Raw genomic sequence first — 15,291 nt, 5'->3', positions numbered from 1 at the left:
GGATCTTCTGGCTGAATGCTGTCCATCGACCCCTTCACCTGATACGAAGGGTTATCTCTCGATGCGTTGGTTAACGCCACAGCTCCCAGCTCCTCGACCAACAGCCCCTATTCCTCCTTCGCGAACTTTAATTGCATTTCCAATTCCAGTCTTTTCTGCTCCGCTTCCTGCCGACGCTTTAGGAGACTTATACAGGGTGTTCGAGATAAATTTGACAGCTTCTGAGGGAATAGGAAAGGATTTTTTTCAATCAAATTTATGTTAAATATTAAAAAAAAATTTCTACAAAGTTTAGCTTACCATGTTTGCCGCATTTTTTATTCGAAGTACCCCCCCCCCCCCCCCCCCCTTCGCGTCGATGGCCGCCTGCACCCGCTTCCGGAACCGCGAGCAAACCCGGATAACCATGTCTCTGGGGATGGCCGCAAACACGGCCTTTATTCTGGCCACCAGCTCCGCTTTGGTATTGCAGGACGCCCTGTTGGTGTCCCGCTCAACTGTGCCCCACACAAAGTAATCCATAGGATTAAGGTCAGGGGAGCTGTGTGGCCAAACGTCGGTGCTGGTGTATCGGTCGAAATTGGCAGTGAGCCATTGGCGTGTTTTTACGGCCCTATGGCATGTGCAGAATCCTGCTGCCAAACGTACGGCCGCCCATTGGCCACCGTCTCAATCCACGGCTTCACCACGGTAGCCAGCAGGTCAATGTACCCGTCAGCATTCAGCCGCAGGCCCTGGGGGAAGATGTGAGGCGGCATCACGTCTCCCTCCGACGAGACGCACCCGAACACCATCACCGTCTGAGGAAACTTCGTCTGCGGCACATGGGGCACATCAGCAGCACAGTAAGCGAGCCAGCGGTTGTTCTGCACGTTGTGCTTCTGGTCTTGACAAAAGTTCTTCTCGTCAGAGAAGAACCACAACGTGCATGGCTGCGCCGGGTGCTTCAGCAAGCTCAGCAAGCGCTTAGCGTTGGCAAGCCGCTTTTCGCGCGTATTTGGTGTTATGAGCTGTCCCCCACGTCGCTTGTACGACGCGTACCGCAGGTCCTCATTTAACGCCACCTTGACGGTGCTCGGGGCCACGCCAACGTCTCGCGCCAGGGCCCGGATGCCGACGCCGGGATCGGCCGTCGTCCGCTGCTGCAATCCAGCCAGGAACGCGTCGGTCCGCACACAATCCGACCGCCTGCTATGCTTTTTGCGAACAATAACACTATCCACGTCTTCACCACACTCCTCGAGCTGTACGCGTATTGTTTTTACGGTGTTCAGCGAACACATCGCCGCCTTCCGAATTTCGGAATTCGTATGGCCGGCACGAACCATCATAACACACGTTACGCGCTTGTACAATTCGGACGGGTTCCACATATTTACGGAGCTAGACATTTTTTACACTTGTTCGCACAACTTTTAGCAATCGAATGACATATCAATCATTTCGATACGTCAACTCAACCCTGAGATATAAGCCCAAAGGCCAGGTGTCAAATTTAGCCCGCACACCCTGTAGCTTATATCCCACATCGTCCCTTCCGTATCCCGATGCGAGGTTAGGTTTTGTATCGTACATCGCAGTCTCCTCGCGATTGTTTGCTTGGATCGATTTGTACCCCTCGCCGTTAGTATCGCCGACCGAAGGTATTTCCACCACCGCTTCGCCTTGAACTCTATCCTCACTCCTCCATAACATGGTCGAATTCTACCGGCCGCCTTTAGCAAATCCGACCAAAGTGAGGTTAGCTCTCAAAGCTTCCGCAAGTGCGACCTCCTCGTGCCGTCGAGGTATAGCCGTCCCGTCCTGTTTCTTGTCAGATCCGTCACGCAAAGTGAGGTTATCTTGCACGGCGTCACTTTGTTCCTGCGCGTGTTTCATTGGAGAATGTTTCACGAGCCCAGCGAGATCATTTCTTACACCGATCTCACACAACCACGCACTTTCTGAATCTCCTTTGTCCGTCCAGTCTACGCAAGAACAATGCCAGCTTTTTCTGTATTCATCACACCGGACGAATGTTGTCTCCTTCTTCTTATTCCCGCACGCCATGCAACACTCCTTTTTGGGTCCCATCTTGCCGTTTTGGGATGCGATTTTGAAGGATTAAATGTAGCCGTGAAACTGATAGAGTGTTTTGTAGAAGGTTTTGATTCCGCCGTTACCGGGACCGTTTATTTTCCGAACATAATTTAAACTGCCCAACACCAAATTCCAAACAAATCCAAAATCAAAACTCAACTTTAAAATCGGTGCACTGTTTTACCGTCCTTGTTTCCGTGCTTCTCCCTTCTCCCCTATCCCGTTTCTGTCATTTCTCCTGTCAATTACTTCTGCTGTCAGATTCAAATCACCACCAGCCGTTACTCTCAAAACTGTCGTAATATGTATGAAATAATCAAGATTCAGGTTGAACCAGAACTTTAAGTTTAAGTTGTTTTTTTCCGAAAAGAAGAATGAGTTATGTGTTGCATGAAATAAATAAGATAGTATAATGCACAAATAATATTGTTTTTCTTCGAACATATTTCAAACCCCCCAGAACCCCCCCTCCCTCCCAATCCAATAACCTACCAACAATCGATAGCCAGGTCCACAGTAACCAGGTACTCGGTACCGGTACATTTTCTGATCAGCCAAGTCCCGGTCCGTTACTTAATTTTCGTTACTTTTCCCATCACTACAATCAACAGATTAAAAGGAAGTTCATGGAAGGAGACCAATCCCAAGCGATTGACTTTAACTTGGTGTGGATGGCAATGTGTTTGTGCAACGGTTTCATTATTTCGGCGATTCGTGGAATAAACCGATGGTAGTAATTCAACATTCCCACAAAACGTTGTAGCTGCTTCAATGGTTTGGTTGAGGAAAAGTATTGATTGCTTCAACTTTATCCTTGGTTGGGATACCCTTGCCATCAATATGATGCTCTAAAAATTCGAGCTGGGGTACTCCGAATACACACTTAGAATGTTTAAATTTAACATCGTTCTTCGCCAACCTTTTCAGGACTTCTCTCACATGTGGTATGTGTTCCTCTTGTGAAGTGCTTCCTATCAAAATGTCGTCGATGTAAACGAAAACATAGACCAAATCTTGAAAAATTGAGTTAACGAAACGATGAAAAGTGGGATTGGGTATCGGTCAGGGATAGTAACTGCGTTCAACTGACGATAGTCCCCACATGGTCTCCAATCACTATCGGTTTTAGCCATCATATGTAAAGGTGATGACACTTGCGACGAAGATGGACGGCAGATGCCTAGTTCCAGCATATGCTAGAATTTAGCGTGGGCAGCCATATGCCTAACTGGGTCGAGTCTCCTGGGTTTTGAGATAGGAAGTGTTCCCTTGGTATGAATGTGATGAACAACTTGATGGTTAATCGGTTTGTTGAAATCCGGGGAGTTCAATAGCGATGGAAACTCCTTCAACAAACCTGTATACACATCGTTAAAAGCAAATAATTTTTGCGATGGTGTATCAACCTTTGCTATACTTGCTTTTGTGGAGAGATTTGTAAGTGGACCCACCAATCGTTTATTGCGTAGATCGACCAAAATAAACCATATCGCTTAAGAAAATCTGCCCCAATTATTGGATAGTTTACTGCAGCAAGCACAAAAGAATGAGGAAAAGATCGTCGTAATCCAAGTGAAACATTTAGCAACTTTACTCCAAACGTTGTGTTGGAAATAGAGGATGAAGGTAGGCAATCCTCATAACACCTTATAAATTCTGGCGATGCACGACAAGACCTTAGGCTTGGTAATTTCCCCAACCACGTATGGGGAGTTGATTTTGAACTGCAAGGTGTCGGATGATGGATCCCAGATAAGTCCAAGGGTGGCGAGAACTCCCGCTGTTGAACCGGTAGCATAAGGGCTGGATGCTACCTTCTCTTGGTCTATGTGCTTCAGTATGGATGGTTCGCTGGAAGCCCATTTCCGTAGCTCGAATCCTGCTTTCGCATAAAGTTGCTCGGTTTGGACCCGCAACGTCTGCACAGCTTCAGTTGATTGGCCGCCGGAATCAAAATCATCAACGTAGAAGTCACAGGAACGCAGTGTTGCTGCCGGAAACTCACTACCATGGTCCATTACTGTCTGTTGTAACGATCGAACAGCCAAAAACGGAGCGGATGCAGTCCCATAGGTTACGGTGTTGAGCTCGTATTCCTGAATAGGCTCGTTGGGTGATTTCCGCCAGAGAATGCGTTGCAACGATCGATCTTTTGGATGAATCCAGACCTGCCGGTACATTTTGGCGACATCAGCGGTGAGTGCTACGGACTGCCTCCGGAACCGCATCAAGATGGAAGTGGCGTCCTGTTGGATGGTCGGTCCGACCATCAGTGTGTCGTTCAATGAGACTCCCGTTGATGATTTGCTGGAGGCATCGAACACTACGCGGCACTTAGTTGTGGTGCTGTCGGACTTGAAGACCGGGTGGTGAGGTAAATAGAACGATTCATCGTTCACTGAAGAATCTGCCACCATACTCATATGGCCTAAGTGAAGGTATTCATCCATGAAGTCGATATATGCCCACTGGGTTTCCGGTTCCCGTTGAAGTCGGCGTTCTATCGCTAAGAACCGTCGTAGAGCGCTTGACCTCGAGTCGCCTAGCTTGCCAATCATCTCTGGCTTTCGTGGAAGCTGAACCACGTACCTACCGTCTTCGTCTCTGATAGTAGTTGTAGTGAAGTGTTCTTCGCATGCTCGCTCTTCGATGCTCAGTTGGGTGTGTTGCTCAGGTCCTCGATGGCGAAAAACTGCTTCATTCGGTTGTCCAACTCGTTCGTGTTTGTAGCCATCGCACAAATGACTGGTGATAACGATGCGGCAATGGTAGTGCTGCCGCTGACGACCCAGCCAAACTCAGTTTCATGAAGAGTTGGCATGTTGTCACCCAAGGAGAGCCGTCCTGTCCTCAGAATCTCGAAGAAGTGTGTTGCTCCCAAATTAATGTCGATGGTTCCTGGTCGATTGAAGGATGGATCGGCCAGGATGCAGGTTTCAGAAATCTTCCAATGGCTGACGTTGATTGCATGCGTCGGCATGTCCACAGACAACTTCGGCAGCACAAGCAATCTCAACGAAGAAGCGTAGCTTGAGCATCGCGAATGGATGGTGGTCTTGACGGAATGTCGCACATTTGACCCTGTGTTGCCACCGATGCCTGCCAACGGGAGATTAATCAGTTTCCTGGACAAACCCAAAAACTGGGCCATCCTTCCTGTGATGAAGTTGAACTGCGCCCCACTGTCCAAGAGAGCTCTTGCCGGATGGCTGATTCCTGCTCTGTCCGTTATGTTGAGCACTACGGTAGACAACAGCATGGTAGATGGCACTGCTGTTGTGAGAGATGTTGTAGATGCCTCACTGGATGATGGCTGTTGGACATCAACTCGTGGAACTGACGCTGATGCTGCCCGGGGCTCCTCCTTATGCAGCAGGGTGTGATGACGTCGCTTGCAGACACGACACAACCATTTGGATGGGCACTGGGTGACATTGTGTCCAGCGCCGAAACAGTTGAATCATCGTTTCCATGATCTCACCTTGGTTACCTTCTCCGCTACTGACAACGCAAGAAAATCCGGGCATCTCTGAAGTGGGTGGTTGTCGTTGCATTACGCACACGTAGAGGCCGCTGTGGTAGAGGTGAGGGCGTTGGTACTCACTGTCTTACGAGAGGGCTTTTCCTGGGATGCATAGCTTTCGAGCACTTCGCACTGACGATGGATGAAGTCGAGCGTTTTCTAGAGATCAGGAAACTTTCCGTTTTCCAGCGAACTTTCCCATGTTTTCCTGGTTTCGGCGCCCAAGCATGATGTTAGAAGGTGAGTGATGATCAGGTTGCTGGTGCTGTCAATGGATTGCTTCATGAAAACCAATCCGTCCACATGGCTCTTGCAGGTTTCCGCTAACGTCCGTAGTTCCTTGGCGGACTGTTTGGGAACATGCTTCTGCTGCAGTAGTCCAGCGATGTGCTTCTCGCCGATCAGCCGAGAGTTTTCGAAACGCTTCACCAAAACGTCCCACGCGCTTTGGAAGTTGTTGCCGTTCAAGAGTGAAGCGTTCAGGATACCAGCTGCCTTTTCTTGTAGAGCCTTGTTCAGATGATGAAGTTTGACGGCATCAGACTCATTGGTTCGAGCCATGATGTCCAAGAACAAGGCCTTGAACTTTGGCCAATGTTCATATTGCCCGTCAAATGTTGGCATGGGGATGCTCAGATGATGTTGCATGCTAACGGGTGGTGATGCTTCTGGTGTGGGCTTCTTGTCGATGACAACAACCTTTGCTGCCTTTGTAGCATACAGGGTGTGGAATGCTTCATCTTGAGCCAAGTCCTCTTCCACGTCATCTGGCATTTGCTCGATAATGAGGTTTGACGAGGTTTGAGGTTGAACGTCACTTTATTTTCGTGATCTTTCGCGCGTTTACAACTTATTCAGTGTTACCGGGTCGGCTGTTGGCTATCGTGTGTCCTGTTTGCTTCGATACTGGTTCCTTTTATTGCCTCCCGTTATTTGTGATTTGTTTGTGGTAGTGATAGGAGTAGGAATGGGGTTGATAGTGTGATAGTGATAGGAGTAGGAACTTACGTCCGCTATTAGTTGAGGTAGAGATGGGCTAACTGCCCGGACTACAGGACTCCCCCCCAGTGACGGAAATATGAAATATGGAAGTCGCGAAATATGTCGAACGCATTTAGCGGACGTAAAAGGAACAATTTACAGTTTGAAGTGTACGTGTCTTTTGGGTCGATAATGCTTCGGTTCTGGGCTTTCTGTTCCGAATGCAGGTTTGAGTCGATCTATTGCCACCGATTCGTTCTTACCTTTTACGTTGAGTACGTAAAATTTTCTGCACCGTCGTATGACATCGTACGGTCCTTCATAAGGTGCTTGAAGTCCCGTTTTCACTTTGTCAACACGCACGAAAACTTTACTGCACGTTTCTAGTAGCTTTGGTAGAAAAATGTTTTGGCTATTATTTGATTTGGTGGGAGTAGGTTGTACCGATTTGAACGCTTTCTTCAGTTGAATAATGAAGTCTGGTGCATCATCAGGGGAACTATGAGGCGATGGTAGAAATACTTCGGATGGAAGCCGAAGGCTTTGTCCGTACACCATTTCTGCAGAAGAACCCTTGAGGTCGTTCTTGAAAGCCACCCGTATACCCAAAAGAATCATCTGCAGATGTGTTATCCAGTGAGTCGGATCGTCACACGCTTTGAGCGAATTTTTTAAATGGCGATGAAATCGTTCCACCATTCCATTTGCTTGTGGGTGGTAGGCAGTAGTTTTGATGTGATGAGTGCCTAATAATTTGCTTAATTCGGCAAAAAGTCATGATTCAAATTGTCTGCCTCTGTTTGGTTATGACTAAAGGACAACCAAATCTTGAAATATATTAACTGACAAATGTTTTTGCTATGGTATCTGCTGATATATCTTTTATAGGAAAACATTCAGGCCAGCGAGTAAATCGATCAACTATTGTAAGTAGATAAGCGTATTCCTCGGAGGATGGTAGAGGTCCTACAATATCCATATGGATATGATCAAAACGACCCTGAGGAATAGGTATTTTCTCTACGGGTGAACGAGTATGGCGGACGATTTTTGATCGTTGGCAGCCAAAACAAGAACGAGCCCAATTGGCAACATCCTTATTCATAGATGGCCAAAAAAATCTCTCCGTTAATAATTTTCTTGACGCACGTACTCCTGGATGAGATAGACTATGTAAATTTTCAAAAACTTGTTTTCTGAGGCAAATAGGAACATAGAGTCTATTCTTCCCGGTTGAAGATTCGAAAACTAAAATATTGTTGTCCAATGTTAGTCGCTCTAATTTGAATTTGGAGTCTTGTTGCGCTGCATCATTTAAGAGTTGATCTAACTGTTTGTCTTCATGTTGACTTTTCGCAATGGTTTCGTATGAAATGTGCGTGATCGCTTCGGTTTCACCGATTCTCGATAAAGTGTCTGCAACTGTGTTACTCTCTCCTGCTATGAATTGTATATCTGATGTGAATTGAGATATAAATTCAAGATGTCGGTTTTGACGAGGAGATTTTTCGGCTTTTGAAGTAAGCGCACTAGTTAGTGGCTTGTGGTCGGTGAAAACGGTGAAGGATCTGCCTTCAAGGAAGTGATGGAAATGTTTGATGCCAAGGACAATGGCAAGCAACTCACTGTCGAAGGTGGAGTACCTTTGTTCAGTTGGCGTCATCGTTTTTGAGAAAAACGCCAAAGGTTCTCAGCTTCCTTGATTGTGTTGTTGCAGAACGGCTCCAACTGCGAAACTAGATGCATCAGTTGTTAATGAGTAAGTTGCATCTGGTATGGGATGCGCCAGCATCACGGCGTTGGAAAGTTGGTCTTTTACTTCTTGCAAGGCTTGCTCGCATCTCTGAGACCAAATAAATTCTTTTTTTTGTTTTTTATTGCCGTGTTCTGCTATTAGCCCATACATTGGTTTTAATTTGTCCGAAATTTGTGGCAAAAATCGTTGGTAATAGTTAATCATGCCAACTATGCGTTGTAGTAGTTGTAGTTTTCTCCAGCCTGCAACGCAAGTTTCTTGACCATCTCTTTTAATTCCCCGATTTATTTTTTAAGCGCTTCTGTGCTGTCGGGGCAGTTTGCTGTTGCTTGAGGGCTATTGCTTTCGAGCACTGTCACATGTCCCGCTTGAGTCACCTCCCACAATCTATCTGCAATTTTGAGAAGCTCGTTTATATCACGGGCTCCTATTGCTATAAGGGAGACTTCGATTGTCTTGGGTAAACGGGATAGCCAAAGTTTTCGTATTAGTTCCACGGACAAGTTCTCAGAATTGCCCGCCAAATGCACCATATAACGATAAAAATCTGATGGGCTTCTATCACCCATGTCCACATGATACAACAACTGTGAAAGTCGTTGTTCTTCGCTAATGGAAAGGCGTTCTAATAATTGTGATTTTAAGGTGGAATATGGCTCTTCACGATGTGTCGTGGTGATGATATCCATCACCTTTCGCAGAACCTCTTTTGGCAGTGAGCTTACTAGGTACGAGTAACGAGTGCGCTCTTTTATAACTCCCGAAATTTCGAACTCGGCCTCTGCGGCAGCAAACCATGCAGCGGGCGAGTCTTCCCAGAACAACGGAAGCTTTATCGACACTTTTTCTATGGACGGAGTAGGGAGAGGAGGAACTGTGGATTTTTCTGTAGAAGTGGAGGGAGCTGTTTGACCCGACGACCGAGTCTTGGTACCGCTACCCTGTGCGCACGGGTTTTTGTTTGTTTCTTCCTTTGACATGTTTGTTCCTGTGTGGTTCTACTGTGTGTCCCTAACATTTTTTTTTAATTCGTGAATTTACGCAAATGTACAAAAAGATGGAACGAGCTCACCAGTACTTGGAGCGGTTGCTGGGTACGCAATGGTTGGGCGTCGACTTCGAGGAAATGTGGCGTGATGTTCACGAAAATTCCAAAATGTAGTAACCGGAACGCACGAACTGGACGGCTGCGGAATATGCGATGGCAGGCACGGCTCGGCCGCTTGATCGGCCCGGCTGCGCAAGCGGGATATCTCCATTTTTCCGCTTTCATTTTCCCAGGTTCATGAGATGGCTTTGGACCTCCTTCAACTCGAGTAGCTGACCTCGTTGAACTAGGGATAGCTCAAAATCCTGCGACTCGGTGTTCATATTCACCAGTTTGCGTTGCACTAGCTTCTGCTTGGTTCTCAGACTTAGGATGTACTTGACTGGACCTGACTGTGACTGGTGGTACATCGCTGGATGACTGACCTCTGCCATTTGTCGCAGTTCTGGATGCGGCTCCATAGGTATCGTTTGTTCCATCTGTCTGCCGTGATGCTCTTCGAAGATACGAAACGATTCTTCTTCTGGAGGCGGTGAACGTGTGACTGGCATCGGGCTCGTTTCGTTGTCACGTCTTGCTGATTTTTTTGCTAATCGGCTACCACGACGTGTTCGCATAACAGTTTACTAAACAACCCGTCCGATTGTTCCGTGGGAGGGCCGCAGCTGGAGGGCTGGCGTTGGAGCTTCCCTCGCTCACTGGGCGTCGATGAGGAACCAACCCGTCCGGTTGTTCCGTGGGATGGCCGCAGCTGGAGGGCTGGCGTTGGAGCTTCCCTCGCTCACTGGGCGTCGATGAGGAACCAATGGGTCGATGGGCAAGCCAACAGACCACCTTGAGGGAGAGTAAAAGGGAAGCCAAGAGTAGTCGATGGGCAAGCCAACAGACCACCTTGAGGGAGAGTGAAAAGGAAGCCAAGAGTAGTCGATGGGCAAGCAAACACACTAAACCGGATGAAAGGGGAAGGATGTCAGGAGCGGTTGATGGACATGCCAACAAACCAACCTGGGAGATGAAGTAAAACCTACAGTCGTAGGACTGTGCAAGAGAGTTTCGAATGTGTATGTGAATACGATATCTACTCAATTGCTTGAAGTTGAACTTAATTTTGGTTTATTTTTGGAGGGTCCTGATCGCCACTCGACACGATTTGTTAGCGATGGATAACTATTCCCTCGAGTGCGCACCTTATACTAGTTAGTCCTTTAAATCTCGGACAACACCCCTTTCTTCGATCGATCATCGAGGGAGCCACTTATCGTTTCCTTTCCTCCCTTTGGCCTTGCTAAGTGCCACTAGATGGCGTGACGTGATCGCGAATACATGAGGTGTTATGCGGATTGCTTACCTTCATCTTCTATTTCCAACACGTTGGAATAGGAGTTCCGTTTGCTGCAACCAAAATATCACTAGACTATATTAGTACTCCAAAAACGGAATTGGGAATCACTGATACATCGGCACCACTGTCTATGAGAAAAGTGAATTTAGAAACTTCATCATGAAGAAAAAGTCGGCTTGAATATGGGAACTCTCCAACAGATTCGGTACCCGTGAAATTTATTCATTTCTTGTCAGCCATATTGGCTACAAAACTGCAAAGCTTAACACATTACGTGGCCGCACTACCATATTTGTTATGATACCAACAAAATTTTGTTTCCCTTTCATTTGCATTCTTCCTCGCGAGAGACTGCGCTTACGGAATTCTTTAAGTGGAACTGATCGATCGCGACCGCGTGAGACATGCATTTGCTGAACAAGATTTTTCAGTTCCGACAGTTCACTTCTAAGCTCCGAGATTTCATTCTGACCATGCTTTAAGGCACACGCACTAACCGATGCTCCTTTCGACGCTTCCCAAATTTTATCAGCAATGGGTAATATTTACGCAATGTTAGTTTTATCAATGGAAATAATAGCAGTTTCAATTGATTTCGGTAAACGCCCTGACCATAAACGAAAAACCAACTTATCTGAGAATTCGGTAGATCCGGCCAGCTGCATCAGTCGTCTATGAAAATCTGAAGGGCTGCTATCTCCCATCTCGGCGTTGTGCAGCAGCTTGGAGATCCGTTATTCTTTGCTGATCGACAGGCGTTGCAGCAAAGCGTCCTTCAAGAAGGTGTAGCGATTATTGGTTGGAGGATTTTGGACGATGTCGATCACTTTTTCGAGTATTTCCGGCAACATCACAGTCAGAAGATGAGCGTATTTGGTGCGCTCTGATTTCGTTCCGGCGTTTTCAAACTGAGCCTACGACTGTATGAACCAGGTATTTGGCGAGCTGGTCCAAAATGGCGGCAGTTTGACCGAACTGATTACATCGCGGCTAGTGTGCGACTGGACGACGGAACTTCTCTCTCTTGGTAGTGGCGTCATCGGCGGCGTGGTGATGGTTGCCTCATCATAACCATCGTGTAGCGGAATGGTTTGCGTGGACTGATCTTCGTCGTTGGTTGTCGCCATGGTTTTCATCGGGGTTTTTAGCATCGAAAGAACTTACGTCCCGATTACTTGCTGACGGTGTAGCAGGTATGGCAGGCAAACCGTGCGGTGCGGTGCGAATCAAGCGTCCCAAGGTGTGAGTGACGACACGACGACACTAAGACGCCGATCTGAAGAGTGTGAGATGAGCGTTGTCCGAATGCTAGAGACGTCTTCACTTGCACACGCGCGTTCTGTTTAGTATCTCACTTTTGCGCAGGAACTTTCTCACTATACTCTTTGCAAATGTCCACACACTACATAATAATTCACACGCGTCTACTGAACGACAAAAACTTCCACGTTGCGTCATGAATTTGATGAACTTCATGTATTTGACTTGGTCGCGGACTGAGAAGGTTGGCAACCGGGTGATATTCTGGAACGATGCTGCTCTCCGTTGAAACGTCTTCAGAGGGTAATGATAACCAAGATGGGACGGAAAGTGATCAAAAGGAAGGTTTAATTCTGAAAAGAAGATTAGCGTAGAAAGTAGCTCGAGAACTGAAAAGGACTGTTTTTGCCGCCTTCGACGTTCACGTTGGATCACGTCGGGGTCACCATTGAAGTGGAGTCAGACTTCTTTTATTGTTGCCGTTGTTGATCCTGTGGCTTGGAAATACCTTTTTTTAAATTGGATTTGGAGGCTTTGAGCGTAAGCTTCATTCGTCTCTTTACGTTATTACTGGGTAGCTGGTGTGAACTATATTTCGTTGTATAATTGTGTGTCTTTGAGAAATCGGATGACTATTGCTTCCTGTTCAACGTAATTGGAGAGGAATTGTGTCATGTCGGTACTGAAGTTGTATTTTTTCCTTTTCTTTTCTGTTCCTCTGCATTAGGTTAAAAGATGAAGTAGTGTTGTGTTGGTTCCGCAATATGGACAGATTGGAGGATTTTCTTTGGAGATAATACGGGAATGAGTGAGTCGTGTGTGCCCGATTCGTAAGCGCGTGAGCTTCCGCTGATGAGAATTGTTTTTGTTGTCTCTATAGATGGTTGTAGATTGTTTTACCATATGTAGCAGCTCTCTTTGACAGTTTTTCCATAGTTGCTCCCACTTGCTGGTTATGTGTTGCTTGAACCAGATTTCTGCGTCGGATTTGGAGATTGGAGCCTGTATTGGGCTGGTACTGTTTCTTCCTATGTTTGCCAGCTTATCAGCTTGCTCATTTCCATCGATGCCAAAGTGGCTAGGTATCCAGCAAAAGGTTAACCGGTTGATGTCTGGCAAGGCTTCAATTGCTTTTATGTGTGGATTTCTTTGAGATCCTTTTTTGAGAGCTATCAGAGCGCTGGCACTATCGGTGAATATGACGTTTAGAAGATGCTCGGATGTGTCTTATTCGGCAGCTATTAGTATGGCTATTGCTTCGGCTGATGGTATCGATGTGCAGTCGGGAAGTTTAATATTACAGTTTGTGGATTTGCTGTAGATACCACAACCCACTGTGGGCATTAAAACTGATCCATCGGTGAATATGTGGTGATATTGCTGGTATTTCTCCCTGATTAACTTTTTGAAGTACTTTTTGACTATGGCGCTGTTTGTTTGTGATTTGGTCTGTAGATTTTGTTTCATTTTTGTGCAGTCAATGGTCGGAATTCAAACCGCTGTAGCCCATGTGGCCCATTTTCCTATGCCACTCGATCAAATCGTCATCCTTTGCCAGCAAACATTTAACGTGGTTTGAATCGATCTTAAAAAAAATTCCTCCTATCGACGGAATTTTAAGAAAAACACTGCCACATCGTTTCTTGATCATAGTACACACGCCATTTTCAATCACGATACGATGACCCGTATGCGATGCCACGTCAAGAGAGATCAAACTGGCTTTCAGCTGGGGAACATAGAGGACGTTTCTCAGTAGTAAGTGTTTGCCGCCAATTACCACCACTGCAGAACCGCACCCCTCCACATTCACCTTCCGTTCGACATGTCTCTTGTGTGATTCTTTATGCGGGCGCGGTCCGCTGTAGTATGCTGTGACTGCTACTTGATTTTGGCCGCTTCCGATAAGGCTCTGCCGGAATGAATCATACTGCGATCCCAAATTGCCGATCATGAACAATGCCACTATGTTGTCTTCAAACATGATTCCGATCGGTACAGCGTCTCCAGGCTTCCATCATTCGCCCCACATACTCATCGTTGGATTCACAATTGGCCCTATATGTGTGCGAAAGCGTCATCACTGCATGTAGATGTAGCCCCTGACCGGTTTCAGCAAATGTTTTCCGAAGAGCTTCCCAGATCTGCAGCCTCGCATCATCCTTTCCGACATGGTGCGTGATGTGATCTTCACAAGCAAGGAAGATCCATCCTTCAGCTCTCGACAATTTATCTTCATCCGTTTCAGTCTGTGATGCTGGAAGAACACACTTGTACAAATCCTTTGTACGTAGAAAGGCTGCCATTTTCTTTTCCCATGTCGAAAAGTTAGACCGACCGTCCAACTTGTCGAAGTTAATGCCGTCCTGGCCCATCATGGAAATTAATAGAAAAATGCACTTTTGTACTTCACTGTTTTAAGCACGCCGGTCGGAAACGGAAAAGAGGAACGAGTACCGTCTTTATTCATCAGGTTGTCAAAATTTGGCAACGAGCAAAGGTTGATAGACTTGAGGTAGTCATTCTTACTTTTAACACATTTCAACACTTATAGCTCGGTATATACACAGGTGATTTGTCTTCTAGCCTAATTTTTTGTTCGTAGAAGTTGTTAGTTGTTAATTTGTCTGTATGTAAATGGAATATGTCATTGTATTCCGTTTGCAATTGTTGGAAAGATTGTTCCGTTTTCTCGGAGATGTTTTCCTTTGTATTAATTGCTGTAACTCTTCATACCTAGCTTTATGTGGGTTAGTGTTGTTTTGAATTATATTAAATGCTCTTTGTGCTAGAAATGTGACTCTTTTTATGAGTTCGCACCTGAGAGGTACCAGTGTTTACCCTCTCAAATTGTCTTGTATCGGTATTTCGGGGTATTCCCCATTATGGCGGACTCCTATTATCCACAGGTCGTAATCGATGTTACACCTATATTTGGTTAGAAAATCTTTCCCGAGTATGCCGTCCAATGGAAGAGGGAAATTTTCCGGGACGATGTGGAAGTCCTGACTGACCTTGGCTCCTCCTATTTGTATATACGAGTGGGCGGTTCCCAGTGATGTCACTGTTCCCTCGCTTATGCCTGTAAGGGTACATGTTTTATTTGAGTTTTTTCAACAATTCTATAGTGCTTGCCCTTTTATCACGGTTAGTTTTTCTACTTCTCTTTAATAAATGATTTTCCACATGTAAACACAAGGGTTTTCGGTAAATTTTTCGCAAGGAGGTTAAGAGATGTTCTTTTCCACAGGTTTTATTTTATTCTCTCTTCTTTTGACAGCTCGCACACTGTCTCTTCTTCG

At 46.2% G+C, this 15,291-nt stretch overlaps 2 protein-coding genes across 2 annotated transcripts in view; one reads left to right on the top strand and one right to left on the bottom strand.

Moving 5' to 3' along the window:
• Positions 1-15,291, top strand: part of LOC126557136 (double-strand-break repair protein rad21 homolog) — a 435,365-nt gene that overhangs the window by 364,509 nt on the left and 55,565 nt on the right. The window lies entirely within an intron of this gene.
• On the bottom strand, positions 5,762-6,376 carry LOC126567246 (uncharacterized). Its single transcript, XM_050223477.1, has one exon. The coding sequence runs from the start codon at positions 6,374-6,376 to the stop codon at positions 5,762-5,764; it is 615 nt and encodes a 204-aa protein (XP_050079434.1).

This window comes from Anopheles maculipalpis, chromosome 2RL (genome assembly GCF_943734695.1).
Source record: "Anopheles maculipalpis chromosome 2RL, idAnoMacuDA_375_x, whole genome shotgun sequence".
Classification (NCBI taxonomy): Eukaryota; Metazoa; Arthropoda; class Insecta; order Diptera; family Culicidae; genus Anopheles; species Anopheles maculipalpis.
The sequence above is the reverse complement of the archived record's forward strand: the minus strand, read 5'-3'. Positions and strand labels throughout refer to the sequence as shown.

What these genes read in the sequence shown, in the direction of transcription:
- LOC126567246 (XM_050223477.1), bottom strand. Translation starts at nt 6,376, where the DNA reads ATGCCAGATGACGTGGAAGAGGACTTGGCTCAAGATGAAGCATTCCAC.